General features: G+C 38.0%; 1 protein-coding gene across 2 annotated transcripts; it reads right to left on the bottom strand.

Moving 5' to 3' along the window:
• Window positions 1-6,233: 6,233 nt before the first annotated feature.
• Window positions 6,234-26,914, bottom strand: LOC121957609 (prolyl endopeptidase). Of its 2 annotated transcripts, XM_042506276.2 has the most exons (16): window positions 26,817-26,914; window positions 26,579-26,734; window positions 20,987-21,061; window positions 20,760-20,893; window positions 20,026-20,156; window positions 19,706-19,915; window positions 19,473-19,594; window positions 18,212-18,317; window positions 16,710-16,901; window positions 12,584-12,781; window positions 11,285-11,388; window positions 10,566-10,702; window positions 10,137-10,231; window positions 9,870-10,001; window positions 8,441-8,597; window positions 6,234-7,098 (listed from the first exon to the last, which is right to left on the bottom strand). In XM_042506276.2, exons 2-16 carry the CDS (start codon window positions 26,657-26,659, stop codon window positions 6,804-6,806), a joined length of 2,169 nt encoding a protein of 722 aa, XP_042362210.2. In that variant the 5' UTR covers window positions 26,660-26,734; window positions 26,817-26,914; the 3' UTR covers window positions 6,234-6,803. The 2 variants fall into 2 exon arrangements, with proteins under 2 accessions (XP_042362210.2, XP_042362208.2); XM_042506274.2 differs by lacking the exon at window positions 26,817-26,914 and having other exon boundaries at window positions 26,579-26,810.
• Between the last annotated feature and the right edge of the window lie 162 nt (window positions 26,915-27,076).

Genomic DNA, 27,076 nt, shown 5'->3' with positions numbered 1-27,076 from the left:
ACATTTTTGACATGATTTTGGTTGACATACTATACTGTGACATTTTATCTCATGATTTCAATCAACATATTACACTATGGCATTTTTTTCAGCATTTTGGTCAACATTCTATACTGACTCTTTTTCATCCTTTCGGATGACATACTATACTATCACGTTTTTTCATCATTTCGGTTGATAAACTATACTATGACACTTTTTTCATTAATTGGGGTCGACATACTATGCTGTAATTCATTTTCATAATTTCAGACGACATACTATGATATTTTTTTGAACATTTTGGACAACATACATACTATGACATTTTTTTCATAATGTCAGTCGATATACTATACAAGGGCAGCTCTGTAATCGTGTGGTTCCAGTGGCTGGCCTTAATCATTTTTAATGTGGTAAACTTGGCTTGAGTTTGATTCCTCCATTTCTTTCTCTTCCAATGAAGAGCTGAGATGAGATCACAATGACAGCTTATCAGGCTTTGTTTCATTCAGAGTCTCTTTGTCCTACAGTCTCTCTCACGCAAAGTCCTTTGGTTCTAAATTGTCTTTTAGGACACATGTCACACGTGCTCTTTTAAAAGTTCTCTCTTTCAAGGTTGATTAACAGCAGCTCTCAGCATCTCAGGGCTGCAGCACAAGCAGACAGACAAAGTATTAAAGTACTTCATATGACCGAAGGTCTATCAAAGAAAACCCATGATTAGAAAATCACAATTAGCATGATTACCAAACAATATAGCATCTGCAAACAACAGCATATAGGAAGGATAATTACGCTACAGATAAAGAGATGCATATCAAAAGTCTGTATTAAGATTCTTTCCATTCAGTGTGAAGCACACTGCTGGCAGAGGGGGTTATGAAAGGTCTCTCTCTCTCTCACACACACACACACGCACGCACATGCACACACATGCACACACATGCACACACACATACACAGACACAGCTTGTGTTTGTGCAGAAGTTTTCAGACAACTATGCCATCATGGGCTGCATCAGCAGGGGTCAGGAGGCTGAGTACAGACAGGTTTGTGGAGAGGTGTGGACTAAACCACCTGCAACTCAACATCACAAAGACAAAGGAGTTGTTGGTGGACTTTAGGAAACAAAGTACCCGTCCAAACCGAGTCACCATCAACGGATCAGAGGTGGACAATGTGGATGAGTACAAGTGCCTGGGCGTCCATATAGACAATAACCTGGACTGGACTAAAAACACAGATGATGTGTACAAGAAAGGTCAGAGTAGGCTGTAAATTCTCAGGAGACTCAGATCTTTCAATGTCTGCAGAACCATGCTGCAGATGTTCTGTCACTCAGTGGTGGCCAGCGTTATCTATGCTGTAGTGTGCTGGGGCAGCAGGCTGAAAGCCACTGACGCTTGCAGAGTTGGTTCTGTCCTAAGGGTGGAACTGCAGTCTTTATTGGAGGTATCAAAGAGGAGGATGTTGAGGAAACTGCTCAGTATAATGGACAACATCGCTCACCCCCTGCATGCCACACTGGAGTTCTATAAAGCACCTTCAGCTGTACACTGAGAACACCGAGGAGAACCACAGAACGCCACAGCAGGTCTTTTCTACCTGTGGCAATCAAACTGTATAACTCCTCCCCCTTCTGCAGTAAGGAATACTAGTATAGTTAGTAATAGTACTTATGTTAACATGCAATTTTTAATTCCAGGTGCAATATTGCATTGCATTGACTAGAACGTCTGCAGTGGGTTTCAGAGGCCGTGCTGCGGCCGTTACAATGCTGCTGACAGACCCGGTAAAATTTAGGGGTTACTATACTGTGACGTTTTGTGAAATTTTGGACGACATACTGCTTTATGTTGTTTTTGAGTCATTTTTGACGTCATTCTATGCTATGTCATTTTTTTGACATTTCTGACAACATAATAAATTGACATTTTCATGACAGTTCAGATGACATAGTACACTATGATGTTTTTGTGACATTTTGGAGGACATAGTACACAATGGCCTTTTTTGACATTTTGGATCACATACTATAATTAAAGGTACTATGACATTTTTATTACATTTTGGACACTTTCTATACGATGACATTTTCATGAGAATTTGGACGCTATACCATACTATAACATTTTATTTGACTTTTTCGTTGACATACTATACTAGGACATTTTAATGACCTTTTGGACAATATAATATACTGTGAAAATGTACATGATATGTGATAATGGTACACTATACTATGACACTTTTATGACATGCCATGCTACAGCAATTTTTGGTCATTTTTGTAATTGTCTTCCTTTTTGGGATTGCAAATTTGCAATAAAGCCTGACCTACACTGACCTATACTGTCTAGAAAAATAAAATGATTTGCCTTTTCTTTCATAAATGCATAATAATTGTTACCAATATATGTTATGAGCAGGACATCTTACTTAAAAAAATTTTAAATAAATACATCAGTCATTGCTTTCTTGTGAACAAATGAAACAGTTGCGATTCAAATATTGTGTTTTTTGGGTGAAACGACCCTCTTAAAGAATTTTGCAGTCGGTTTCAGAGTCTTGCCTCAGGGAACAGGTTAGCTAAATGCTTAAGGTGCACAGGTTATAAATGATAAACTCCAATTATACCATCTACCCTTTAACTTCCAATACAAAGAAATGAACTGTCGGCCTCTAGAGCTAAATCAGCTTTCTAACCTTAAAGCTACCCGGGCCTCTTGTACTACTTACTTATCGGTGTGTTACGAGTTTAATGCCGTGTATCCTCTGAAAGAATTCAGCTTTCAGTTACCTCTCCTAGCATGTTTCTGTGGTTCACAGTTATCTTTCTTCTCTATCATGTGAACTTATTAAGTCTGTCACTCTGGTACGGAGGTTATATTACTTACTGTTTTATTACACAACGCCCACCTTTACTCTAACACTGAGCGTATGGGAAATTATTGTAAATGCAAATTAACTTAGCGTGGGATTGCTGTGGGCAACTGCGTGGGTGTAGAAGTGAGTGAGCTGCTCCGTGTGTGTGTTCACAATACTGTGTGTAAGTGCATATTTTGTATGTGCGAATGTACTCCCAAGTTTGATGACAGTCCTGGGCATACATTTGAGAATGAGATCTTTTTATTTATCTCACACAGTTGCAGCAGCAATCCATACTTTTTATATTAAATTCTTATTGGAGTTGAGGATTGGAGTTTGAGACTTAATGAGTTTCATCTCAGAGCCATCGCTGGCTCCAGCTTTCGAAACCTCCCACGCAATCAAACATCACCTCCTTCAGATGCTGCTTAGCAGACCTCAGCTAAGCAGCATTTGAACTCCTGCTGCAGTAACACTGGATTTGGATAATCATTATTGGAAGCTTAAGAGTAAATTTCTTGCTTGCATTCAAGATGTAACATGATAAGGAAAACATAAAAAATCTTAACTGCATGCCAGGCTCATTAAGATTATGTGACTGAAACACCCAGATTGTAACTGGTGCCTTTAAAGAAATGGTTACGCATGTATTTACTGTGATTGACAAATGCAAAAATAAAAATAAAAAATCTGACTAAAAAGCTCCAGTTCTAGGCAGATTGCAGTACTGGGGACATAAACTCAAAACCAAAATATAGCTGTAAAAAACCATGTTGCGAGCTCTAATCTACATAATATAAATCATGAAATCCTAATAGCCTTGACACTTGACTCCTTCCTGCTCTGGGTCATGATCCATCTTTGAAGCTGCACACATGCTAAATGAACCGAATAGAGGGCCTAATCAACTGCTCTCTGCCTGCTTTTCCCTTGTGGTACAATATAATAAAGGCCGTTAGTGTGAGTGTGATGTCTTAGTATGCAAACAACATATTCCACAGTTACTCTCCTCAGTGGCAAGGAGGGGTTTGTGTTACTTGGTATTTTATCAGGCTTCTCAGGGTTTGAGCGTAAATCTTCAGTCAGATTTGCCTGTTTATTCACTGTAAATGAGACTGGGACAGGGAGACGGGCAGGGATTCTTCCAAGAGATTACAGCAAATCATGTTTCAAATTGCAAAATATAGATTGTTGTAACTGAAATCCATCACTTTTTGAAAATCAAGACTTTACTCAAGATGCATTTTAGGCCTTAAAATAATGAAAAAATGTACCATTGACCAATGGGTGACAAAATTTGATCTGTAATCATTATGTTATTTCTACATTTATTGATAAGGCAATCTATCATTGTTGGCTCCCGCTTCTAAAATCAGATGATTTGCTGCTTCTTCTCCATTTTATATAATTATAATCGCAAATTTCCTTGTTGTAGGACTTTGATATCTTAATTATAAATTAAGCACAGTTTAATTTTTGAATATTTGTTTGACTACACATTGACTTCGCAATTTAAAGACCTTACTTTTATTTCTAAGAACTGGTAAGGAGCGTTTTTCACTATTTTGTAACATAGAAACTAACCAACAAATTACTCAATTGTGAACATAATTTTTAGATTAATAAAAAAAAAAAAAAAACCCTGATATACTCCATACATAACAAGCTTTTTTTTTAGCAAAAAACCCTTACTACTATAAGGTGCAGCCTTGTGATAGTAGATACAACCATAATAAAAGACACATTTACAGTTGTAAAAGAACTAGTAAGAGTCAAGAAATGTAAAAGGAAGAAATGTCAAAGTGAAAGACGTAAAAGAATTCAAAGAGGCACATGGGAAAGCAGACAACACCTCTGTAAAGACATTAGTGATTCCCAGCTGTGTGTTGACAGCCCTCTCCCCTTCTTGTCCTCCCTCTATCCCTCGCTCCCTCCGCTCCGTGTGAAGATTAAAGCAAGCAGCATAAAGGGGAGCGCAGTCCACCTCTAAGCTACTGTGAAGGGGAAACTTCCCCCAGCACAAAAGTTCTGCTCTCCGCTCTTTGCCGAAGCGTGCCGCAGCTCAAATCGGCTTTGAGAAATTAATCCCTGCATTATGGAGGGAGTAAAGTAAACAAACGGAGGACAGGATGGGGACCTGCGAGTGTGAGACGGTGAAGCTTTTGTAGGTAAAAGCTTGTGTTTCTCCAGAGAAAAAACAGAGCTGCGAGGGCTGTGTGTGTACAGTGAGAAGGAAAGATTGAGCTCAAGAGGTGATGGGGGGGTGAATGCAGGAAATGAAGCAGCAAAAGCCTGCTCAATCCTCAGGGACGCTCCTGGGAGAAGAGCGTCGCAGCCTTTTGGCTGCATGGTCTTAAACCTCTCTCTCTGTCTCTCATATGTCCAGCTTATTACTGGCTTTGTCTTCCCCGGCTTCATTCAACCACTTTGCCCCTGTGGCAAAGAGTCATTGTCTGCAAATCCTCCTCCTGCAGTCGTCTCTACTTTCCCCTCTCCTTTTCCTATCCTATCTCTCCACTGAGAGGGTACTTAGATAAGGCCCCGGGTTCAGTCTGACGAAATCAGAACTTCCCACTGAGCAGAGATTAAACTCTGAGTGACCGAACGGACAGCTTCCCTCACTCTCTGTGGTTGGCTGGCAGAGAGTTTCTATCTCTTCTCTTTTTTTTTGACAGTTTAAACACCCGTCTGTCTGGGTGCCTCCCGAGACTCTCCATAAGTGCACTTTCAGTCTCTCTCCGCTTGTCTGCTTGTTGCCTCTCGCTGTCTCGCCATATATCCGATCATCACTCTCCATCTCTCTCAACTTTTCTGCACATACTTTGAAGATCTCCACACATCGTCTGACTCCCTTCACCTGCATCTTCCTACACAAGTACAAGTCCGCCCCCTTATATAAGTCCTCACTCTTTGGTGTTTATTTCTGATGTTTTATACAGCTTGTCTCTATCTGCCAGTGTTTTGATCCTTCCCACCACCCACCAGGCACACAGACCAGCAGACACACAATATGCAGGATTTAGAGAAGTGCATCTGCTGTTTATATTTTCCCCCTCACAATCCCCCAAAACGAAGCAGCCGAGCAGAATGACACCACACTGACACCCAGCCTTTGACCTTGAGGTGTTAGTAGATGGTTGAGCCTGCAGGGGTTTTATTTTGTGGTCCCATACTGCCTCTTCATGGAAGATGTGAGAACTGCACCCTACAGAAAAAAGCTCTCTTTCCAGTGTTGTGTGAAAGACAGTTTCCCTGCCAATACGTTTTCTTTCTTCAGTTCTAATTATGTTATTGTGCATTTTCTTTACTTTTCTAATGACCAAATTAACATCTGGCCGAGGGACAACCGTTGAAAACTGGGCTTCTGGCTAACACTGGCACATTTTGATTTAATTTAATTTCAATTTTATTTATAAAACACAATATCACAGATCACAATATGCCTCAGAGGGGTTAACAAGAAACAACATTCCTCTTTTTAGATGGGTAAACTTTTTTAGCTTTTATCTTTAAAACATCATTTTTGATACTGAATTACTGTTACTTTTACTCTTTTAAATAAAATGCTTCTGAATACTTCTTCACCAATTATGCTGAACAACACATATCTAATTTGATCTTGTTTAGAAAACAATATTTACATTTGGAATATTATGGGTTACAACACAGATTTTATTCAAATTCTTTTGTTCAATGTTAATATTCAGTATCAAATGTAAAGCATGCAATTAAAACAAACTCAATATTTTAGTGCATTTGACTGGTTAAGGTAATCTACAGTCAAGAGTTGTTTCAAAAAGGCACTTTACCTTGCATATCTTTTTTTTCACACTAGTTGCTGGTAAAACTGTATTTTCTTAACAATAAAGAGCCAAAATCATTAATCCCTTGAATACCCTCCTTTACCTTTACCTTTACCTTTACCGTGTATATCCTTAACATCATCATCTCTTTAATCATTCCAGCTGAGCCCAAGTGTCTCAGCGATGAAGGAGAAGATGTGTGTGTCCTCCAAGATGGCTTTGGAGGTGGGTTTCCCTGCACCGTGCCCACTGCGGATGTCTACCCTGACCATCAGAGGCTGACGCTGCACAGAACTGCTGCCCACTCCGTGCTGCAAAGCAGCGCAGTACTTCAGAGTGTGGAGAGGCACCACACGATCATCGTGATCTGCTGTCAGAAGCAGGACAGCAGGGTATGGAGGGCCAGAGTAAGGTGGCTGAGGGAGATTATGAAGAGGAGAATACCTGGAGAGAAGGTGAGACAGACAAGTTCGAAGGAAACTGTGAGGAAATCAGAGAGAAAACAGAATATGGGAGAGATTCCTGAACTTAAATGTGTCTCAGATGCTCTGCTGCTAATTTTTTGATGTATGTGGGAGAGTGCAAAGTTGGGAGGAAACCAACACAAACTTAACACCCAACTCACAATGACTCCTTACACCAACATACAGTTCTTCTGTCTGAAGAGTCAGATTGAAGAAAATACTGAACTGAGTGAATACAAAATGACAACAAATGATGAGGGATATGAAAAGAGATGTGCCCCGAGTCTGCTGGATCCCAACCTAGGGGTCCAGACCCCTATTAGGTGTTACCAGAGCTTCACAGGGGGCTGCGAGGCCTTCTTGATTTAAAGTTATGTTTAAAAAAAAACCCCAAAAGCATAAAAAATATGCAGTTCTGACTTTTTAATGAAAACTGAATGAAATTGTTATATTCAAAGTTTAAATTATTATTTAAGATATAAAATGAAAAAAAATTATATAATATTTACAGAAAAAACTCTGCTCAAAATTTATGCAAATTGCTCAATTACAAAAAATTCATAGTTTTATTTACTATTTAAGTTATTGTAGAGTTTATCAGTTGTTCAGTACTGTTATGAATTGAGTATAATATGAAAATCAGTAAAATATATCACTTAGGGTCAACAGTTAACTTAGTGATAGTAAAGAGGTTTGGCACTAAATCCAGCAACAAGACAAGTCCGCCTGTCTGATTGTACCAACATAGAAACAGATCAGACCATCAAACAACAATTTCCTTGCTAGTTTATGCCACAATCAGAGCAGCAACGGCAACAAAATGCACTTTTGGATGAGATGGTGGATGGAGGGATGTGGGCAACACGGACTAAAAACTTTGCAGAAGAGCAGGAGGTGAGTGAGCCTCAGGTGAGTTGTAGCTTTGCACAGAAATCTGGATGAACTGTGTTATAACCTGGCTCTCATTTTCGGCACAGTGCACTATTTTATTGTTTGCTTGCAGTTTTTGGTTACTTTTTAACTTTTCTTTTTTTTTTAGTCACTTCTTCCATATTGTTGGTTCTGATTCAAGCTGTAGAAATGTTAAAACCTATCTTAATGTGAATGACAGGGAGCAAACTGATTGGGAAATAACTTATAAGACTCATGAAATGCTCAGATCTCAGATTTCTTCCTTTATGGCTACTTTTATATATTCTGTTTTATTATTTAGTCAATTTTATTGCCTATTTTATAGTTTATATTCTATTCTTATGTACATTTTTGATGAGCGGTGATACGTTTTCTGTGTGTGCAGCATGGATGTGTGTGTTTTGTCGTACTTGATGAGCCAGTTGAACTGCTCTGGGTCGTCAGCACAGCCGTAGTCAGTGGTCCAGGCGTGTCCGATGGTGAATTTGTGGAATTTCAACATGTCCATCACCCCCACCTCCGCCACAGCACAGCCAAACAGGTCCGGACGCTGGTTCACGCATGCAGCTGTGCGTTTATGAGAAATTTGTGTCACATTTTTCATTTGCTTTCTAACACACACACACACACACACACACACACTTCCCCTTTACTTCACACAATCACTCCTAAATGGCCACTTACACACCAGGGAAGAAGGCATTAGTTGGGTTTGTGCGGTGCCATATGGCAGCCAGCCTTTGGTAAATGATGTGACTAAGCACTGTTTAATGTGCTGTTTAATGGCTAAATTAATTGAAGCTAAGCAGCTAACTACTGTTTGATGAATTTGACATTTGCAATATTGCCAAAAATGTAATTAAAAGAATACAATGTATGGCGATCAATGCAGCTGAGACGAGCAACGGACCAGTGATCTTAGCTGGCTCTAAGTGGGCTTTGAAAGGTGCGAAAACATGGAGGTTTACAGTAAATGGATTATGAGTTGCCTTGAAGGTTGAACTGCACTGGAAATAGGAGCTAAACTGTCGAGGTAGAGGTAAAGCTCCATTAACACATTTAAGCTATAAAAATGAAGAACAGGATTCCTCCACCTCCGCTGAGCGAGAGTGCCGAAATTCTGTCTCCCCCCTGTGGCAGTGAGAGTAACTACACAATTACTCTGTTAAGCATGCTTGTGGAATATGTAGTGCGCTCAACCCTTTTTGTGAAAATATTTTGACTTCTATCCTTCTTCTGGATGCCAAGTTTCTTTTTCTCTGGACCATCCACTCTAGAAACTTTTAATTGGACGCCTTAGGATTTTCTGCCATAATTCCTATGTCCTTTGCTATGGTCTTTCCCTCCTCTAATTTTTTCTTTTTTAATCTTTATTTCAATCTGTCAGCATACATAAAATCAAATGTAATGTAATGTACTTTACAGTTACAATCATCTTGAGAAAAGAAACGGAAAGCAGTGCCAAACAGAAAAGAAAAGAGAAAAAAAGATAGTTCTCATGTTAAATAAATAAGCTCTCTCCCCTTCCTGCCTCCTTTAGCTCTAGCTTGACATAAAGTGCATCACTTGCGGTGCATTGGACACCTGACACTAAAACTCTGAAACCTGAGAAACAACATTGTGTGAACTCTTCTGAAATGGACTAGAATATAATGGACACTCTTTAAAACGTCCCCTACTTCATCTTTAACGTGACGCATATATCCAGGGTATTCCTTCACAACGCTGTCACTTTTTCTTGTTCTCCATTTCCGGCTTTCACACTAAAACACATTAATGCATCACACACGCACACACACACACACACACACACACACACACAGTTGATCCTGTACTCACCCACTAGCAGCCCTCCATTAGAAGCTCCATTGATGGCGATGCGCCTGGCTGTGGTGTACTTCTCCTGGATCAGATACTCTGCCGCACACTGGAAGTCATCGAAGCCATTCTGCTTCTTCCCTAATGTTCCAGCTGCAAACACATGACACAGCAGGAGAATCAGACTGAAGCAAACTTATTTTAATTGTTTCTTGATTAACTGTCTCTCTCTGACACACTCCTTGGTACAGTTATGTCTCTCTGGGTGCATTCCCTGGGTGTCTGTACCTTTGTGCCAGGTGAGGCCGTACTCTCCGCCCCCTCTGATGTTGGCCACGGCCAGGATGCCTCCCAGGTGTCTCACATACAGCAGGTAAGCAACACTGACCAAAGAGAAGTAGAAATTATGCTGTAAGTGATGTTTAAGTTTAAGTGATGTTTAATGATTTGACATAATAAATGCAGCGGCATAAGTATGATACAATTAAATGTGTTAAATGATTACTTTGAAATATTATTAACATAAAATTCCCCACAATATATTTGTTTTTAGATTACGTTGTTATAAAACTCTGTAGTGTATTTATTACTCCTTTACACACACACACACACACACACACACTTTGGACATTACTTAACTAAATATTGTTTAAAAAAGAGTGAGCTTAAGAAGGTCACACTGATTTTAAAGATTTCCAGCAGAGCAGTTGTACTCACTTGTAGAACGGTTGTATGGAAGTCTCAAAGCCCCCATAGCCATAAAGGAAGACAGGATGAGTCCCATCCTTCTTTAGGCCCTTGGCGTGAACTAAGAACATGGGGATCCTGGTTCCATCTTTACTGGGATAAAATACCTGTAAATGCATGTGCGAAAATACATTAAATCTCTTGGTCTGTTTTCCAGAATGTCTATAGCCATATCTCCCCTCTGTATTATTAACTGGCAGTTGATCTGTTCTTGTTTTTGTCTTAATTCTTTATTAATTAGATCAAGGTCTTTATGATGAATATTTGAGCAGAAATTGGGAATATTCATTTTTAAAATTAATATATATTTATAACATTAAAAAAAAATAAATTTGCGCATTTGCTGCATTTGTCTGATGGGCATTCTGGCGTAGTTTTTATTTTGTTTCCCTGTTATATTTGGCCTGATCGAAATAAAGATCTAATCACTAACTACGTGAATGTTTTCGATAAGTTTAAAATTAGCAGTGCACAAGCACCATTTACCACTTCCTCAGCCAGAGTGAAAGAGATTCTGGTAAATCTGCATCACTATATGAATATGCAATAAGTAGATATGATAAAAAAACAGGAACAAGAGTAAACGGAAAGATAAGAAAATAACAGACCTCAGAAAAAGTAATGAGGAAGTCTGAGACTGTAGACGACTTGTACTAAAGAAATAAAGGAGATAAAAAGGAGGACGTTACCTGTTTGGTCTCATAGTCCTCTTGCTTGATGCCTTTTACCTCCACCATTCTGAACACTTTAGGCTCAGGGTTGGACTCGCTCAAATCACAGTGGTAAATAATACCTGGGCACCGTAAAACAAAAGTTAAATACTTGTTAGAGGTTACTGTGGGGATTTTAGATAAACTGATTGTTCATATTTAGTTAGAAAATTTGATCATAACATACAAATTAAATTGAAAATCACAAAAGAGTGACATAAAGTTACAGTGATGTCAGCTATTTTGATGCAGTAATTGGTCTCAGTATTTTTTGAGTATTAATTTGAGTCTGAGTTTTTTACTAATATTTTATGTATTATTTTTGACATTTGATGTTTGGAAGAGTCGCCTTTAATGTAACGCGTCACAGTCGTAGAGAATGGCAACTGGAAGAACAGCTAAGCCCAAACTAAATAAAAACTAAATGTAATTTTGTTTTATACATTTTCTGATTATTACCTTTGTATTAAACCAACATTTGAACAGTTGCTTGGCTGAAATATTGTTGCTCTGCCTATTTGTTAATTTGTTTATTGCGGTTTTAGCCGTGTTACAACCGTAACTCATGCTGTTATGATTAAGATTCACATTTGAAGCATCAGACAGTATCCACTTTTAGTTTCATTTATCAGCTTGTTTTCTCTATTAAAAGCTTTAAGTGGGATAGCGGGTAAATGTAGGTTGTTTTCCAGAAAATACACACATGCAGGCAAAAAAAAAATCTGAGTAAAAGAGTGAAATGTGAAACATGTCACAATTAAGGCGACTTTCCCCTATAAGCATTAGAAGTAGTTGCTGAAGACAAAGGAAGTGAAGCACTTGCAACAAAATCTGATTTAAAATGTAGATCTACTATTTTTAGAGCAAAAACAACTAGTGAATTGGTGTGGCAACAAAAAATTAAGCAATATTTATTTTTAATTTTTCAGGCAAAAATGGCAAAAAGAATCCATAGTAACAGCTTCTCAAATATTAGGATTTCTTGTTATTTTTATGTTAGTGATCCAAATATAATTTGGCTTTTTGACTTTTGGATGGACAATACAAGTAATTCAAAGACAAGACCTTGGGGATTTTTCATTCTCTGACATTTTATAGGGAAAAGGAATATTTTAAAAAAGTTTCTCTGAACACTGATGGTGATTTTAATGGTTTTTAAAGATCATTTAAATGTTGGATTAATGACATTATTTTATAGTATTTTATGTTTAGATTTTAAAGCATTCATTTTGCAAATTTAAGACAACTAAAACACACTTTATGTAATGATTGAGTTACCAGGTGTAGTGAAGGAGGTGAACTTGTAAAAGACGTCAGAGTGTTTCTTCTTGCAGCTTACTCCGACCACGGTGCCGACATCCAGCGGCAGGTCCCTGACCAGCTGGCCTGTGGACAGCTCATACACCTGCAGCACGTCCTTCACGTCATGGACATAGTTGACCAGCAGGTGGTGCTGGTTCACACAGGAGACATCGCCTGCAGACAGACATAAAAGGGAAGTGATAAAGTTTTTTAAAACACTGAATCTAAGAGAAAGAGTATCCTTGTTGTCTGTTTTCCTCACTATGTTACTACCAATGTAAACTTTTTCTCAGCTAATCCTCCCAATTCATCTTTATACTATGGCATCATCTCGAGATCCTGCAATGACAAGTGAATGGATATAGTTTGAAAATGACCTAGTTCAGTTAATTTAAATGTTACAGCACAGGTAGTGCAAGGAGTTATACATGCATGGACTGTGGATCTATTCACTGATAAATCTCGGCAGCAGCCAGCAGGGGGCAGTCTAATATACTGTAAGTGAATACCCATGAATGCAGGACATGCTTCTCAGAGGCTGGTTACTTTGTTTCATAAACACAGTAACTATGATCCCATATATGGCCTTTTGCCTTTGAGTGGTGAAGAAAACAACAACACAGAATAAACAGATGAATGAGTGACTCAGGTCTTTGTGTCACTTACATTACATTCAACAGTTAATTTTGACCAGTGATGAAAGAAGTGAAATAAGGAAAGAACGCCTTTATTGTCATTGCACAAGAAATAGTACAATGAAATTAATAGTGCTATATATGAACATTGCAGATCTTAAGAAAAACAGACAAATCATACAACATAAAAAATAAAAACCAATAACTAGACATAAGACCAATAAATACAGATCAATAATTGAGTTCTTGTACATGTTGAATATGGCACCTGAGAAACTGGATTATGCTATGTGTGAGTGTGTGAGTTGAGTGATCAATTACAAACAGATCTTACCAGTAGTGATACCACCTGAAGATCTATTGAATTTATTTTAATTTAACGCTTTTGCCAATGTGAACGCAATTTTTTCCCATAACAATAAAGCTCATTTGAACTGAGGTGAATGAAACACTGCTGTAATACCCTTAAGTAACACAACAGGGTGTTCAAAGTAGGGATCGACCGATATGGATTTTTCAGGGCCGATACCGATACCGATTATTGATAACCAAGCGAAACCGATAGCCGATATGTATAACCGATATTTATTTGCAGTAAAAATGAAAATTTTGGTGTCAAAATTTACAGAAACACACCTGGGATTAGAATGAATACAGTATACTGTTTGTTTACACTGAAAAAAATGGCCTTAACTTTTTGTAAAATAACATGAACACATAATTAACATAATAACATGAACACATAATCTTAATTGAAATGCCTATTAAAACAAAAAGTGCAGGGGCCTTCTAGTAGCTGGGGTTGACTGTGTGAAATACTGCCATACTGTACTTTTCACCCGCTTCTTTGATCCATCCATCTGTAATGAGGATTTAGAGAAAGAGAGACAAAAAAGACTGAGAATTAAAAAAGAGAAAATATATATTCATTTATTAGAGCAAAACTGTCTGTTAAACTTCCACTACACTACATAATATTCTTAATGATAGCCTACATTAATAACATTTAATTAATGATGTCTTAAGTGCTCTCCCTCTCAGGTAGGATACATCTGATCCAGCCTGATTAAGACCAAACAATAAAGAGGGTGGCCAGAACCTTGGATCACTACATTCATTTTATAGATATAATAGTTACTTTTCAGATTAAAATTTTACATAAAACAGCATGGGTAAATAAAGACACAACTTTCAGTGCTCACCAGTTTTTTTTACTTATAGTTCCTTATTTATTATGATATTTATTTATTTAGAGAAATGAATTCATATTCAGAATCTCAGAACATTAAATGTACACTATTGTGCTTAGAAGTGTATGTCATATTACATAAGAATAAGGCACTTGGCAATTGTAAATGCAAACAATAAAGGCTACTTTACACACGTGGGTTCTAGACGCGACGGTAAATTTATTGATTGAAAAAACTCGACGTGTGCTCTCTGCTTGACTCACTGAAATGGCCCATAATTTCCCTGGACTTTACGAGTGACCGGCAAAAAGACGAATATTTAACGTCTATTCTGTGTGATCATTGTGTAGTGACAGCATGAGCGCTGAGGGAGAGGCGACTGTAAACAAACAAGGACACGTTAGCGTGTGGTGTTAAACTTATAGGTTATAATCGCCGCGGGTGTTGTTTATTGACAAACCAGGAGCCGCCCCACGGGCTGAGACACGTTAAGAGATTAATTATTCCCACAAAGTAATGATAACCGTAAGTGTCTCCTATTATTATTGTGCGTCTGGCCCCAGCTCTAAAGCGGCTGGTCGTGTTAATTATAATGTAGCGGTGAGCCATCATTAAATAAGTTGTGAAAAGTTAAATCTCAACAGCCAAACTGCAGGTTTTCCTCACTTATACTTGCTACAGCCTACCTATGTCATATTTTATTTAATTAAGCAGGGGACTTCAGGTCATCATCACTCACATCTTTTTTTTTTTTTTTTTGTGAGTGATGCTAGTCCTATCTTGCAAAGTCGTATGCTTGATGTGACTAGACAAGTAGGTTGGTGAAATGTCGACTCTGGGCCTGCATGTTATCACTAATATTGATCAAGGTTGTGGTATTTTTAAAATCATCCTAAAGGGTTTTTAAACTTCGACTGACACTGCCTTACCTTTTCTGCTGGATCAGCCACCGGAGCAGTCCTCCGTTTCTCCTCTGTGTCTGTGGCACTGCATGTAGAGGCTTCAGTGTTGATTGATTGGCTGTCACTGGCTCACTTGTGCCAAGTAGCCAATCAGTGAGGGATGTGGGCGGGACATTGTTACACAACCAAGAGAGTGGTGACTTCAGGCAGAGAGGCTGCATCAGAGCCGAAGGAGTGCATTTTAAAATACATTAATTAATTTTATCGGTTATCGGTGAAAAAAACGGCCGATGCCGATGATCGCAAAAATGCCGAATATCGGACGATATTATCGGCCAAGCCGATAATTGGTCGATCCCTAGTTCAAAGCAGGACTGTTTCTGTTTAAATAAACATTTTGCTACATTTTATCAGGGCTGAACACAACCGCGGTGCTCCCGCACAGACAGTAGGAGAAAAATGTGTTTCTTTTTAATTAAAGCATGTAGAGATGTCCTAGTAGACACATTATATAGAAGTACAAACCTGAAAATGAGCATACTATGTCCTCTTTAAGTAGCTGTAGTGTGCTATGAGGACATTTTGAGTAATTATCAAAGTCTACTGTCAGCAATTATAACTGCTCCTTTAAAGATGTATTCTATGTCATTACAACAGTGTTATATTGTCATTCATTATTATCTGTTCATCCACCAGTTGTAATTATTGACAAATACATTAACACACACACACACACACACACACACACTCACACACATACCGCTTGCAAAATGCTTAATAGGAGGACTTCAGGTGTTGCCCAATTATTCAAATGACTTTCCTTAACATACTTTGCTCTGTTTTTTTCCATTCCAAAATTTCTACGAGCCTTTGCGTGTGTTATGCACTTATCTCGGTTGAAATGTGGACACTCATTGCTGAGAGTTTCATAATTGTTACCATAATTCAAATGACTCATAAAAAAAAGTTAAAGCAAACTGCTTATGGGCGAAGTTTCACTTTTTGAGCAGAGTTCCCTCTGACGAAGGTCTTTGACCACAGACACAGAACTTCCCAGTTGTTGCGGTTGGACTGTCATCGAAACATTAGGACAGATATTCTGTGAAAAAGTGTTTTGCAAGATTTTAAGAGCTGAATTGTGGAACTACGTCTCCACGTATAGGCCCTTTACGTATTTCTAAGATTTGTGGAGTTTTCACATGCTCTAAAACAAGCCCACATCTGTCATGACAACAAAGGTCTGTTTTACAAATTACTGGCCAAACTCTGAGACGTATTACACTTCTTCTCTAGAGAACTGATACCAGATAGGTGGACTACATAGCTGACTTTGTCTTCTCCTATATATTATATAAAAAATTCCACTCAGTCTCACCTAGGACATCCTTGTCATGCTGTGGGATGAGGGTAGTCCAGTGCTGCTTGTCTGGTTTCTGGATGTCAATGTTGATGAGACAGTAGCGGGGAGCGTTCAAGTTGGATCGGAAGGTGAATACAGTTCCCTCATTGGTGACGTATGAGTACTGGGCGTCAAAGTTGTCCACAAGTTTGACCCATGGCAGCAGGCCTGGTGGAAGAAATTAAAAAAAAAAAAAACAACAAAAAAACATAATCTAAAATATGCATCAAATGGTTTACATCTCAATAATTGATCATTGCATGTTAAAATACTAAATCTCTATCACAGCCACAAACAAATAAACCCCAACAAAAAAACACATATCCACCTGAATTATGTTGGCTTGTAAACACATTTCCTCAGTAGGCGTACATTTGAAAGTGTTAGAGAAAATCAACCAGAAAAGCAACAGCAGAGTGAGTTTGGAAATGTCAGCATGTGGTGAAATAACCACTGAGTCACTGGTCTCACCATCAACTCCTCTGCTGAAACATCAGGGTTATTGTCACATCACCATTTATTACAGAGAAGATGTTGATAGCACTTCATGGGAAAACAAAAAGAAAGTAACAAAACTCAAACTTGGCAGGTCTTTCTGTTTTAATGTTGCAGCTTCAGCGCTTCTAATAATTGCGTAAACACAGTAAGGATTCCAGAGCTGCAACAATTAGTAGTTTATCCTTACTAGTAAAGGGACAGAATAATAATACTACCAACTTCTCTGATAATAAACTAAACATTTCAGTCATTTTTCAAGCAGCTTCCTCATCACTCAAGTTTTCTCATATATGTGAATTTGACATATTTCTTTGTCATATATTACTGTCAAGAGAAAATCTTTGGGTTTTGGACTTTTGCTCAAACTAAGTAAGACATGTGAAGAAATATCCCTGCAAGGTGGAGGTAGGGATACACTTTTTCTTATTATTATTTTGTTGACATTCCCTAAACTAAATGATTAATGAAGTCAAAAATAAATTGGCAGATTTAGGTCCCAAACAGACAGAGCACTTTTTGAAGCTTGTTGTGCTTTTCTTCTTCTTTTTTTTATTAATTGTTGCTAGGCAATCACCTGTTTTTAATTGAAAGCATTCAGGAAACTTCTGCAAAAATGCAAGGCCCACGGAGCAGAAAATGTGAGGTGCTCATCAATGCAAAAGCAGCGAACAAAATCCTTTCCTCTCAATGATAACCGTTTTAGATAGTTGCTGCAGGCTGCTAAAAAGCACTCTGTCGTACTCGGACCTCAGGAAAACAAACATTAAAAATTACCTTTTAAAAAAGAGCTACATCTATCAATTATATAAATTTTTCCATAGCACTGATAAAGCACTTTATTCTACTTATTTACACACATCCATAGATGCTGTCAACCATCAATTTGGATAACTTTGGGAATCAAAACCCATTTGTGCTTGCAGACTTCATAAATTGTTTTCAGTTGGGAGTTTGTCATAAGTATACAGAATTATACAGACCTGTGATGCCATTGGGGAGCTGCTGAAGGTCACAGTACCACAGCTGGTTGACGGGTTCACAGCCTTCAGTGATGGACATAACAGCATATCTGCCATCATCTGATATCTGGAAAGAGGAAAGATTGTTGGAAAAGAATATTATAAGTTCATATAGTTTGTATTTCACAAATTGAAGAGACAGCTAACCCAAATATCATATATTATGTACTTTTTTTCTTTTACCTGTAGTGCTATTTATCAGACTTATTTTGTTTTGTGTGATTTGTCAAGTGTTGGAAGATATCTGCTGCAGCGATGTCTGCATTATTTATAAGCAGAACATTTGAAAAACCCAACAGCAATGCCTCTTTCCAGAAATCATGACTCTGTTACTCAAGATAATCCCTGACCTTGTTGTGAGCAGTTTAATGTGGAAACTATTTTCTTTCTACCAAACTACACCCACTAACCATATCACTGCGCAGAAGGAAGCGTGCATCTACTGCTACCTCACCTAGCACCACTGAGCTAGCTTATGTTACAGCTCAGCCAAGGAGAACGCCATAAATGTTTACATCTTGCACCGACCCTCTCGTCCAGGACCATATGCACATTTTAATCTGGGTGGGTGGGTTGGTGAGTGTTGTTTTGTGGACAGAAAGTAGTTTCTACATGAAACTGCTCACAAGGTTTTGCATAATCTTGAGAAACCAGATAATGATTTCTGGAAAGTGACATTGCTGTTGAGTTTTTTTTATCACCACAAGCTGAGCACCACCTAGTTCTGTTATACTGAAGAGAGGGCAGACATCTGTCCGTCCGAAATCTCCAACACTCTGCAGCTCACACCTAAACAATCTAGATAGATAAATAGTACCAGAGATAAGAGGACAAATCTGTGTTTTTGAGTTTGGGTGAAACGGCCCTTTAACATCTGTTAGCGGTTCAAATGAGCCGATCCTTAAACATCTACAGCAGTTAAATGCAACATACACATTAATGCAGCAGTGGCATTAATCCGAAATCATATATAATAGTACAACACTGAGAACATTTCATGGCATGATGAATACATCTACTTAAATTCTATTACTTACATACTTTTACTTAAGTAAGGTTGTACTTGTAGTGAAGTACTTTCTCAGTGTGGTTTACTTGTACTTAATTAAAAGAACTCAATACCTTTTCTACACTGCATTAATGAATGATAATATTGATGATGATGATGATGATGATGATGATGATGATGATGAAGAGTGGTTAAAGATCACTATGAACTTACGGTTACTGAACTGAGCCATTTAGGATTTTCAGGGAACTCCGCAACCAGAATGTCTTCAGACTGTTTGGTGCCGATGGCGTGGTAGTAGAGCTTCTGATTGATGTTGCTGGTGGTTTCGGTGCCTTTGGTGGAGCAAAAGAACAACAAAAAGTAGTTGTAATTGTCTTTGCATGGCTAAAGGTGTTGTTTCTTGGGTGGAGCATGTATTTGCAAGTATGGTGACTCTCCCTAACCGTCTGTTTTGCCTTCCTGGGGTGGGTAGCAGTTGTAAAAGACGCCTTTGGCATCGTGAGTCCAGGCCAGGCAGCTGAACTTAACCCTCTCCAGTACATCTGGCAGCGTGGTGAGGTCATCAGCTTTCATGAAACTAATAGTTACCCAGTCTGAACCACCGCTGCTCAAACCATAGGCAAAGTATTCACATTCCTCTGACAGACGGCCCACTGGATGCAGAAATGGAAAAAGAAAAGGAGGATGGATTAAGTGTACATATTTTTCTTTATGTTTTCACTTCTCTTGGTTTATATATGTGTGTTTGTGCAGTTTGGCTCACTCTGCAGTGCCACAGTGCCATCTTCAGAGAATTTATTTGGGTCTAAGAATACAGAGGGTGCTCCATCCAAAGAGTCCTGCACATAGAGAACACTCTGGTTCTGGAGTCCCTTGTTGTGAAAGTAGAAATACCTGAAAATAACAACAGGAAATAACAACAGGAAATAACATGAGAAGCTTTTTTACTTTAGACCTGCAGTTCCAGTTATGCCCTGTTTCCACCAAGCAGTCGGTTTAGTTCAGTTCTGTTTGTCAACCCTCTGTTGAGGTACATAGCACACTGATCCAGAGCTAAAAGCTGAAAACACAGCAGTCTGTTTATCGGTCAGTAGAGAATCAACACTCTTGCTCAGAAGTGAGTTTGGCTAGACTCCACAGTTCATACCTGTCAAGTTGTTCATACATTAGTAATCTGTAACTATAAAATGAAAGGATGTTCTTGAAAATTGTGACTGTGGAGTTCCATGACTTTTCCAGATTCTCCATGACCATGGGAACACTGTGTATCACCACTAAAGAGGAAATACGGCAAAAGTTGGACCAAACAGTGAGTGCCAACAACCCCGCCCACATTTATGAGTATTGGCTGCAGTCCAGGTTCATGTCCGTATGAGTTGCTTTTGGTTTCAAAAGCACTATACTGAAAGTTTTTGGTGGAAATAGGGCTTTAGTCCCTCAAGTAAGATTGCACAGACTGAAAACTGTGCAGTCTTCCCTTTAAACTCCAACAAGTACCTTTTCCCTCTTTTGTAGGGGCAGCTGTATTTGGGATAGTCATAGAGCTCAGTGAGGCGCTGGTGGAACTGAGCCCGCACAGCACACTGCTCCAGGTACGGCATGGTCAGTTTGTTCTGCTCCTCAACAAAAGCCTACGATACAGTAATAGAGAGAGGAGGGATGAAATTTGGAGTTTTTTTTCCTGAAAACACAGCTTCAGCTTTCTGCAAGAGATAAACACATGCCATTGTTTCTGTGCTGTCAGGGTCCTCCAGCCATGAGTAGGGATCGCAGATCTTAGTTCCATGGTAGTCATTCACCTGCAAATTCAACAAGAAGAAACACACACAAACAGCCGTGTTCAATCTTTAGCGTTTAAATTAGATTTTCTTAACAGAGAGGATTCTTTTGTGCAGTCTCATGGTTGTTACTTCCGTCCAAAGCATGTTCTGTGGAACTGAAAAGCAGTCATATTACTGCCAATTGTCTCATCAATATTTTGCTTTATCAGCTGGTTGCTGATTGTTTTTTTTTTTACTTTTGATTTAAAATAAATGTGCGAGACACTAAGTGTTCTGGTTTATTTTCCAGTAATCACGATGAGAAATCATTTTGAGAAATCAATTTTACATGTCACCATCTTTTCAGACCGATTCCAGGGAAGCGCTGCAGTATTATTCATTCTAACTTCACCGGATCCTGGCATCACTAAAAACAAGTTATGTGTCATCGGATGAGACTGTTAGATATGTTGATCCAACATGATGGTTAATTATCTCATTCAGCTGAAAGCCTGGAGGGGCTCACATTTAGTCATGTCTGCGAGTGTATCTGTCTGCAGCTGATCTGGAAAACTAGTGGACCAATCAGCCTAATTCTGTGTTCATATTTTCTACTGTATGCTCAAGGTCCTCTCTCAGTGGTGATTCAAAATTGTTTAAAAAAACTGTTCTGTTAATTTTTTTAATACTGTCATCACTATAAACGAACAACCTTATATAGTCATTTACAGGTCAAATTTTAGCCTTTCTTGGGGCTCAAAAACTCAAATCCATAGAAAAGTTTGGTCTCATTTTGCATCTGCAGATTAATTCTATACCCAACTTGTTTTAATGGAACCACAGCTAGGCCCAATACAAGTGAATAAATCCTCTTTTTTTATCTTCACCTTCATCTTGAATGTATGGGAGCTGAAAGGGACGATTCCGACAGGTGCATTTGCATGGCTGGCATGTCTGTCTCATGTCACACGTTTTTTTTCCCCCACCTGCCACACAGCATCATACCACGCTGGGAGCATTTCAGAGGCGTAGAATTTTGATGACTTGCAGAGATTTTCTGGGGTTTCTTTTTTCCTAGATATGTTTGCTTCTGCCCCTGTTAAACAAGCTAAGCAGTTAAACGTTTTCTTTTTGGTCAGTTTTAGTTGTGCTATTTGTATTTCTTCAATGTTTGCTGTAGCCTACAAACAAAGATAATACTTTTAAACTTCAGTTATGAATGACATGGGTTTAAGATTTTTGACTGTTTTAGACATTTAAAAAAAATTCATCCTAATAATAACACTATCTTTATTTCACATTTAGCGTCCTTTAGCAGGAGAAATCAATGTGCTCTGCAACATAGCACAGCGTCACCAAAAACTGATGAGGTCTGTATTTTTCTTAGCTTCTGGGACACTTCTGAAATGCACAAGCGGGGCGTCTGCTGGAAGTCGCTGCGATCAGCTCAGCGGACTCCTGGTGATCTGCACTCTACCAAGTGCACTTTTCTAGTTTACACTAGGCACTAGGGACTGACAATATTGGGGAAACAATGCAAATTAGGAATGATGATGATGATAACGAACATGAGAAACTTAACCGATTAAATAAAGTTCTGATTCTGATATATAAACACAAGTGTGGTCTCTTATTACTTTCTAGCTCTTAGTAGAATGATGTATATTGAATGCATGTTTCAGTGACTTGCATTGGTAAACAAAGGGTGCAATATGACTATTTTATGATTAACTGGCTATCTTGAGGTCTGTAAGAAGAATGCTGTGGTGACCTTGGAAACTGAGGTAGGCAAGGGGAAGAATTATTTAGTTATATTCAATGTGTTTCATATGTCTAGGCACCCACATCTTTATGTTTCATTGGCTATGCAATGCTGTCAAATATAATGCATTATGTTGCTTTGAGCTTTGATTGTGGGGAAAAAGTACTTTGTATTGTTTGGTAAACACAATTTTGTTTTTAAATCACCATTAATTGATTAATTGACATTAGTTACCAATTATCAATTGCTTACAATTTGCAACACTAATACAAATGTATGCTTTTTGAGATATATATACAACGAGACATCTGCACCGAACTCGAAGCCTTCAATTCAATTATCAACCATATATTTTCTTTTACAAATTGCTCCAACAAGGGATGGATAAATTAAATTATATTTAACATTTGTCAACGCGCAAGAACTGAATAAGGCAAGGAAATGTTAAGAGATATCTGACATCTGATCAGTCAGTAGTATCAGCAGATACCTTTGCTAAGGTATTATATTTGCTTTGTAAGGGAAAATTTGTTTGGGTGCGATTCAAACTCCGAAAAAACGGTAGCATTAAAGCAGAGAACCGAGAATTCTTCATCAGGACATGCAGCACGTGCAGACCTCTGCCACTCCTGCATTCTGGTTCCCATGAAGTCCGAGAGCATTGCCAAACCATGTACCCACACATACAAAATCGTATTGCGAAATAGCTGATGGAGTGTTTCCATAACTAAGAATGGATGTCTCCAACGTATCCTCCCTTAGGAAAACAAGCAAATTACTGTGAAACCTTTAGGGAAAGTCAAGTCAAGTCAAGTTCATTTGTGTTATTTGGTAATGTATCAAGGCTTTGTAGGCTGGTTAAAGGCGGACTGTCATGCACTTTGTACATATTCATTCTTTCAAAACATTTAGCCTATCCAGTCTGAAATCGATTGTGATTGGTCATTTTCTTTACAATGTCATTAAATCTGTTTAAACTATATGATTTATCAGATGGACTAGATTGTTTCAGGATCTGACATAAAAAAAGATAATTGCTTTCTATCAAGCACTGAAATGTTGTATTGAATGTACAATAGTGAGGCTCTTTTGACTTATTTACAGCTGCAACTAATGAATATTTATAATGTTGATTAATTAGTCAATTATTTTCTTGATTAATCAATTAATCAAGATAGTCCTGAATGATTAATCGAGACCTTCTCTAAAATGTAAGAAAATACTTAAAATTATTGATAAGTCTCTGCCAAAACCCAAGATGACATCCTCAAATGTCTTATTTTGGTTATAACTCAAAGACATTCACTTAACTGTCATAGAAGAGTTGGTGGATTACTCAAACTAATTATTCAGTTATCAAAAGCTCAAAACTTTGTGGCAAAGCAACAACATTACCAGTACAATGACGATTATGCATCAGACATGTTGTCATTTTTGAGTCATGTCTCGTTTCATTACATAATTTTGTTGTCAACTGATGCACCAACAATTAAGGGAACTTGTTATCTTGCAATCTGAAAGCTCAATCATTAAAATGGTGATACTGGCGTAAGGGTTGCCAACACTGCAGAGTTCTGTACTGTGGCAAAGGGCCAAGTTTCAGTCATAATAAAAACATACACCCAGCAGGGCCATAGTTAGCACTGAGGACACTGAGGTCATGTCCTCATTTACTGGTTGTAATCACCTTAAGAGGAGTTTACATTCTGCAATTACACAGAAGTGACATATGGTGGGTTTCGAGGGCTCATTCTGATGCTTTTACCATTTTGGGCAAACAATATCAATAATTACTCATTCATTCAGTTGGGGTTGCAATTCTCATTATTATTATTATTATTGTTATTATCATTATTATTATTTTTATTATGGTAATTATAATTATCATTTTTTAAATGTATTTATTCTTTTCTAAAAGAGACATTTTACGCTTGTCATTGTCATTATTAAATGCCTACAATTATTTGTCCTGGGTTTTTTTTCACTCCTTTGGTAGTGAATTGAATATACCTTTGGACTGTCGCTTGGATAAAACAAGAATTTAAAATAAGTCTGCTATTCTTGAACATTTGCGGAATATTCAATTACCTGTAGATTTGAGATTTATTATTAAAAAGAAAATAATCATAACATTAATCAATCCCTACATTACATTAAATTAAGTAGTTCTCCAGTAGAGGACACAATGTAGACAGAAAAACGACTAATCTGTTGAGTGAGTGAATAAATGTATAAATTAATAAAGAAATGTGGGGGGCAACATTTATTTTTAGGGGGCTGGGATGTGCTGAGGGAATCTAAAATCATGACTCAGTATCAACAAAGTCTGAGCTACAGCCCAATGTACACCAAATGAGGGAAAACTGTATTATTTGGTAAACCAGGGGCGGATCTTCCAATAGGCAACATAGTTGAATGTTGTTTTTTTTTTTTTTTCATTTTGACAGGTACAATGAAATAAGATTAATATTAAAGACATGTTTTTTTTTTCATTTTGGGTCCCCCAGCTGCAAGCCCCACCCCCACAGTCCTAAAATCTCTACAAATGCAATTACAAATGAATAAATAAAAAAGTATATATCATAATGGTCTGATATATATTTTTATTATTGTTTTTTAATATCTAAGTTTTATATTTGAGTGGACCTCTAATTAGCTGTTGTTCTTGTTTGTAATTAATAAGAAGTCAGAATTTGCACATTTGCACATACTAGGCCTTTATTATTTGATTGCTTGTTAGACAAGTTGTCTATTTGAGCTGATTTCTAATAAGCTCTTTGTGGTAGGTCCGGCCCTGACAGGAACAGTAATGACAAGGACATCTAAACCAGTTCTTCCAAACACACCTTAACAAGGATGAACATACAACAAACAACAACGACGGTCGCGAGAGCGAAATATTGTTCCACTGAGACATTGTCAGGAGGGGTATTTATTTTACCCATAGCTGAATGACAAATGCGTCACATTGCAACAAATGTTAAAATAATCACCTTCATTTGACTTTTTCGATTGGTGTCAAAGTTTTGTTTTTCTTTCTCCACTCAGCTGCCATTTGCCTTTCTAACCCTCCACCTCACATGACTGGTATTTCTCTTCCTGCTCTCACTGTTTTTTGTTGGCACCGCACATTAGAGACGTTTGCCTTCAAGGCGGAGCCCTTTCTGCAGAATTTTTCTCACTTAAACCCCTGGTATGTTTACACCAGTCCGAAAAAGTATTTTCAGGCGAAACGCTCTAAAGACAGTCTTTTGTGGTAGGTCCGGCCCTGACAGGAACAGTAATGACAAGGAAATCTAAACCAGTTCCTACAAACACACCTTAACAAGGATGAACATACAACTCTGACAGTCTCCAGAGCGAAATATTGTTCCACTGAGACATTGTCAGGAGGGGTATTTATTTTACCCATAGCTGAATGAGAAATGCGTCACATTGCAACAGATGTTAAAATAATCCCCTTCATTTGACTTTTTCGATTGGTGTCAAAGTTTTGTTTTTCTTTCTCCAGTCAGCCGCCATTTGCCTTTCTAACCCTCCACCTCACGACTGGTATTTCTCTTCCTGCTCTCACTTTTTTTTGTTGGCACCGCACATTAGAGACGTTTGCCTTCAAGGCGGAGCCCTTTCTGCAGAATTTTTCTCACTTAAACCCCTGGTATGTTTACACCTGTCCGAAAAAGTATTTTCAGGCGAAACGCTCTGAAGACAGACCTTTGATAACAGCGTCAGCACCACAAAATTTCACCGAATGACAAAGAGAGAAATCACGCAGCAGGACTTTTGACGCTTACCTTACTGTCGTCTCTTCGGGCAGTCGGGTACACCAAGGCAGGGTGTCCTAAAGTGTTCCTCTGCTCTGCCCGAGTCTCCATTCTGCTGTTACTTTGTTTGTATTTTTCTATTTTTCAATTGTTCCGAAGGCAGCGTCTCCAGCCAATCAATGGAGCCTGGAAATGAAAGTGAAAGTACATTTTTCACACATAGCCTACACAAATGTTTATACTGACCGCGTGCGCCTGGTTTACATACAGGAAGTGAAGTGTCACTCGCGTAAGTGATGGCATACGCACAGCCGTACGTGCCCTATGACATCCCCCACCCAAAAAAAAATAATATAATATTATATATATATATATATATATATATATATATATATATATATATATATATATATATATATATATATATATATATATATATATATATATATATATATATATATATATATATATATATATATATATATATATATATATAATGCGTGTGTGTGTTTTAAAAGTTTAAAATTG

The sequence above is a fragment of the Plectropomus leopardus genome, chromosome 17 (genome assembly GCF_026936395.1).
Source record: "Plectropomus leopardus strain MGB_pleo_1.0 chromosome 17, ASM2693639v1, whole genome shotgun sequence".
NCBI lineage: Eukaryota > Metazoa > Chordata > Actinopteri > Perciformes > Serranidae > Plectropomus > Plectropomus leopardus.
The sequence above is the reverse complement of the archived record's forward strand: the minus strand, read 5'-3'. Positions and strand labels throughout refer to the sequence as shown.

Excerpts from the sequence above, each read along its gene's own strand:
- LOC121957609 (XM_042506276.2), bottom strand. The coding sequence starts at position 26,659 with ATGGAGACTCGGGCAGAGCAGAGGAACACTTTAGGACACCCTGCCTTG. Across the intron at positions 20,894-20,986 it reads CTGACAGCACAGAAACAATG|GCTTTTGTTGAGGAGCAGAA; the intron begins GCATGTGTTTAT and ends ACTGTATCGTAG. Across the intron at positions 10,232-10,565 it reads TCCATACAACCGTTCTACAA|TGTTGCTTACCTGCTGTATG; the intron begins GTGAGTACAACT and ends CTCTTTGGTCAG.